The 5,316-nt window shown below is 43.2% G+C and overlaps 1 protein-coding gene across 1 annotated transcript in view; it reads right to left on the bottom strand.

Moving 5' to 3' along the window:
- The window catches only part of TRAM1L1 (translocation associated membrane protein 1 like 1), a 33,080-nt gene extending 32,411 nt beyond the window's left edge, over positions 1-669 (bottom strand). Inside the window, exon 1 of the mRNA XM_023536961.1 lies at positions 629-669. Coding sequence (XP_023392729.1) covers positions 629-669 — 41 coding nt within the window. The remainder of the gene's footprint in view (positions 1-628) is intronic.
- Between the last annotated feature and the right edge of the window lie 4,647 nt (positions 670-5,316).

Consider the following 5,316-nt stretch of genomic DNA (forward strand, 5'->3'; position numbering starts at 1 on the left):
GTGGCGGCGACGAGCCACCCGCCCCACAGCCTGCCGGGATCTGCACGGAAGGGGCGGGGGCAGCGGGGCTGCCAAGCAGCTGCGGTGACCTGCCACACTAACCCGCAGGCCTCAGCGCAAACTCCGCAGGCTACGGTCACAGTCCACTCTGGGCTGCCCTCGCCTCGGACACCAGCTACCAACGCAGGGGTTCCCAGGACATCTGTTCTTCTGACTCATCAACTGTAACCCCGGGGTCCCCTACTAACCACTCAGACACCGCGATTCACTAGAAAGTCCAGAACCAGGGACACGCGTGGTTATGCTTACATCTCGTTACGGCAAGGACACAAATCAGGGCCAGCAATGAGACCCACGGGGGCAGGTCTAGGAGGGCCCAAACTCCAGGCTTCCCTGTCCACTCTCTAGGGTCAAGACACATCACCCTCCCCATCCCCCAGCATGCTGATGTGTCACAATATGCACAGGACACTGTTACCCAGGGGAGCTGACCCAAGCTTCAGCTTCATGTCATGAGCACGGCGGGCTGAATCACTGGCCACGGGATTCCAGCTCAATCCCCAGCCCCATCCTCCCCCTGGAGGTCAGGCTTTTAACACCTGGCTCCAAGCCCCAGACCCACACTCACCTGGCTGCTCTTTCTGCGGGGCCAGCCCCACCTTGTACCATCCCGACTAAGTAAACTATCTAGGGACCCACCAGGGGTCACCAAGAACAACAGACACAGCTATCACCCAGGTGAGTAGAAGGCTTTAGAGTGAACCCCCTCCCCCCCCCCCAGGGAGCAAGGACAAATGTCAGCAAAATTCTTTGCAAAATCCTTTGAGTTACAGAGCAAGCCCAAGCCTGTTCTCACCACAGCAGTGGCTGACTGGGTCTGGCTTAGATGTTGAAAAATGACAGACAGAAGTACTTTGTTTCCACTATTATGTCACATTATTTCATCATTATTACTGTTAAAATAATAGTTACACTATATTTGATAGAAACATAAGCTGAGTTACAGTAAAACTGTTTCTCCACAATATAATATGTATCAGTTTCCCAAAAATTCTAACCCAATGTAATTGCTTTCAAAAAACAAAACTAACTTCAACCGTTCAGAAACTATTCCTAGGGTCACTGGCTCTTCAAATTGGAGGTTTCTGGGTGTTTTGTTTGGTTTTGGTTTTCTTTTCAATTAGTCCTCTCGCCAAAGACTGTCAAAATTGTTGATAGACTCGTAAAGACTAGGTGATTTCGTCACCTGGCATTTTTGATGAAACCACCAAAGGGCAAAAAAAGATAAATATCCCCAAACAGAAAAAAGTAGAAACCTTTACTTGCAGAAAAAAAGAGATGTTCCTTTGGAGAGAATGGAAGAAAAATGTTTTCATAAAAGAGCAATTTCGAGAAAACAGTAATCTCTAAAAATCAAGGACACGCTTCATAAATTATTTTAGTTCATTTTTTTTCAGTCTACTTTTAAAAAAGAAAAACTTCACTAAAAATAAAACGCCTTTGTGATGTGGAACATTCAATTATGACTTGGGCTTTGAAACGGCGTAGACGCCTGTAAATGATTTTCAGAATTTTTACCTTAAATTATATTTCAAATGGCGTAAGTAGCAGTTATAGAAAATTATTTCGGAACTGAGTCTTTGCTGCCTGTGAAGTGTGGCAGGTGATTACGAAACACGACGCTCTGGACTGGTCGGGGTTCTCCACAGAAACAGAGACCCCTTGTCGCTTTCGAGATACCGTGCCCTTCAAATCGGTGAAAGAATATCAGGAAAATAAAACGCCCGCCCTTACGAGAAGCAGCCTGACCAGGACGGCGGCGGGTGGCGGGGCTGGGGAGGGGGGACAGGGCGGCCACGCGGGCCAGCGGCCAGCTCCACCTGGCCCAGACGCGCCAGCCCGCCCAGAGACGGGGGCCGTGGCGCAGGGGGCCACACTCGTTCATCACCCGGGACTGCGGACACACCGGGCAGCTCCTTCTCGACTCTTGCAAGTTTTGGGAGCCTCTAAAGAGCACTTTGAATTAGAGCAATGAATTCTGTTCTTCGTTAACTTTAATTACGCTCAGAGACCTGGGACTCCTGGAGCAATTTCAGAAAACAAGGCTGCTTGCTGAGCGGGTTTTCCCCGGTTCTCACACGTCACTGACGCCATCGGTGTGGGTCTCACGAAGAAGTAACGAACCCACAGAGATCCAGATCGAGTACGTCAAAGGTCGCAGCCAAGTATGAGAAAGTGAAGCAAAGAAGTATAATCGCCGGTTGCACATCTTCTTGCTTCTCTTTTAATTCACGTAAAGACGTATCTTAGGTACAAAGATTTTCTGGAAAAAATCACCAGGATGACATCCGCAGCTGGTTGAGCGGGGAGTACGACTCATTTCAGTAAGGAGGAGCCCTCCCCTCCCCACGGCTTAGCTTTCTTAGGGAAAAGAAATGTTGGAAAGGCCGTGTTTGAGATCGTACTAAATTCTTTGGTTTCAACAGATATTCAGTGAGCGGCTACTCTGTGCTTTTCTTCTCTGCAAGGACTCAGAATGCTCTGGAGAATAGAAGTTCCCCATCCTCACGTACTTAGTGTCTGGGAATAGGCACTAAACAAACGAACGAACGAACGAACGAACACGAATCTGACGGTGACAAACGCTACGCTGCCCAAACACCGCCAACGTCACAGGCAGCGTTAGGTGAATGACAGGTTTTGCTGCTGCACGAGACTGAAACATGTAAATTCATTCCCAAGTCTGACTGACTTTGAGGTGTTGCATCTTGGTGGTCTGTTTTGTGATTATTCTACACTAAAAATAATTTTAAAGTATAATGGGAAGAGTCGCTCATGACGTAATACCAGAACAGTACTCATAATACCTAATTACAGTCCACAGGTGGAAGGCTCTAGAAACACACTATTCTAAAAGTTGATGCAAACAGAAAAAAAAAAAAAAAAAGATGACAGAAAACAACGAAGATACATTTGGACAGAATGGAACTTGTAACTCATAGGCGGTACCTTTGTCTGAGAAGCAGAAGGCAGAATTAAGGGATAGGGACTAGCGGCCCAACTGGAGGAGAAAAACTGAACGGTGTAAGCGGTCCTGTCAGGCAAAGGTCATGAGAGCATAACGGCTAATAATCTCATCAGCTAGACAAGCCCTAAACCAAAAAAGAGCAGGACTTATTTCTCAGGCACGTTCACTAAGAAATGGAGAAAGACTGGAGTGAGAGTGACAAAAAAACCCAAGTCACCTCCTATTATAAATATTTCATGGCAGAATTGTATTATTTATAATATTATTTAAACTCGTCGTTTTTTTAAACCTATAAAACAACGGTAAGTGACTTTCTCACACATCCTCTATTTTCTCCTGGGCAATTCACCAACCCTTCAACTCTGAGTTTTTAACTGAAGTAGTTAATGGGATAACAGTATTTGAAATATGCCATATTATACGCTGACGATAGACACAATCATTGTAAGTAAAGGTATTAAAGTTGAAAATACACAGAACTTCTGGAAACTGTACATCTTCACCCACTTTCTAGTGAGAGCAGGTGGCTCTCCAGGAAGACATGCATCGTTATCAAATATGTTCTTTTTCATGAAAGCACTGTGACTCTCTCCTCCGCTCACATGGCTTTCAAAGCTTAAAAGTCAGGGAGCTGAATCTGATTGCCTTTAGGGTGTGTTTAGATCTACAGAATGGTTTGTGAGCATGGATTCTGGAGCCAAAATGCCTGGAGCTGAATCAACTGCTCAGTGTCACAGCCACGCGCCTTAGACAGGATATCAAAAATAAGGGGCGACTGGACTTGTGTCCTGAGAGCCAGCGAGTTTGTAAGGCAGCTGAACTCTGCTCTAATTGAGGTATGGTGCCACAAAGCTGCTGGATGATCAGCTAATATGTCCAATCAATCGCCAGGCTTACTCTCTGCATCTAAATTCAGGATGTGGGCAACAATAGTAAGCTTTCACTCATGTGCATGTCACTGTTGGTTACTAGTCGCTGTCCAGGTTTCTTTAGAATCTTTAGAAAGATTCCAAAACTGCTCATAAATCAGATAAATCAAATGTTTTATTTACGAAACGTAAGTATACATTTCATTAGAGACAAATATACAACACAAGGGTGGCCTGCATTATCTAATCATCTTTTGATACTTTTTAAAAGAGAACAAATGATCATTGATCTTATCTAAATTAAACTCATAAAACTCATTTAGGTAGAGTAAGTGCAAAGAGTAGCAACTCAGAGATGTAGTCTATCTGGCAATCTTTTTTAGATACCAGTGGTTCATAACGGCATTAAAAGTAAAGCAACTATGCAAACGCCCAGGCTCATTCGCATGCATCGCGTCACAGGACAAATCCCCTCTGTCCTTTCCAGGGCCCTCGTTGGGCATCATCATCACTGACAGGGTGGTGGTAAGGAAGGCGCTATTAGCTTTTAGAAACACATTTATGAGCTACTCATCAATTATTTACAATCCTAGAGAAAACAAAGAGACTTGTTTAAATGCACGCATATTTATAGACGCTCTAGCTTCCAGCGATGCTGAAGGAAGCGAATCGGAAGAATGTGTTCTGTGTCACAAAGCCACGGTAAAACCCGCCTTTCTTAATTGGGAGAACCCTGACTTTTCTGGAAACTTGTATTTAAAAGAAAACTAAAATTACTATTTAGAAGTTAATTAACTCGGGTAACAATGGTTTTTAACACAGAAAATAAATATCACTAACTTATACTTAGTTTTGAAGTAATCCTCATTCAGACGTTTTTAGGCTTTGCTTTTATTAGCTATAACGACAAGACAAGTAGTTGCTTTTATTTTCATGTGTAATAGTATTTTCTGAATCTAACCTGAATTAACTATCTCAGTTCTCAAAAAAAATAATATATAAATTGACTCTCAAATTATTTACGTAAAATGAGATTTTTACGTAAACATTTTGAAGACTGAACTTTAAGTGAGGAAAATTGGGAAAGAGCATATTTATCAAGATTGAAGTACTATTTCTACACATACTAGTGAAGGTTTTGTGGGTGGGATCTCAAATCATACCTGCAGTTTCAAATTACGATTCTGTTATTTCTTTGCAATTTATTTTGGGCAATGCATTTAAAATTTGTTTCGCTTTCTTCTTCTGTCCATGGGGAAAAGTGATAGAATCCACTCTGCAGAGGCTTTGTGGACGTGTGTGATAATCTAGGTAGAGCACACAGAGGAAGCAACAGTGTGAATCTTCATAATTCAACTGAGGATGCTTTCTTTAAAATTTATTATAAAGTATCTAAATCTACACAAAAAGTTTAAAGTG

Source organism: Pteropus vampyrus, unplaced genomic scaffold, assembly GCF_000151845.1.
Source record: "Pteropus vampyrus isolate Shadow unplaced genomic scaffold, Pvam_2.0 Scaffold174, whole genome shotgun sequence".
Taxonomy (NCBI): Eukaryota; Metazoa; Chordata; class Mammalia; order Chiroptera; family Pteropodidae; genus Pteropus; species Pteropus vampyrus.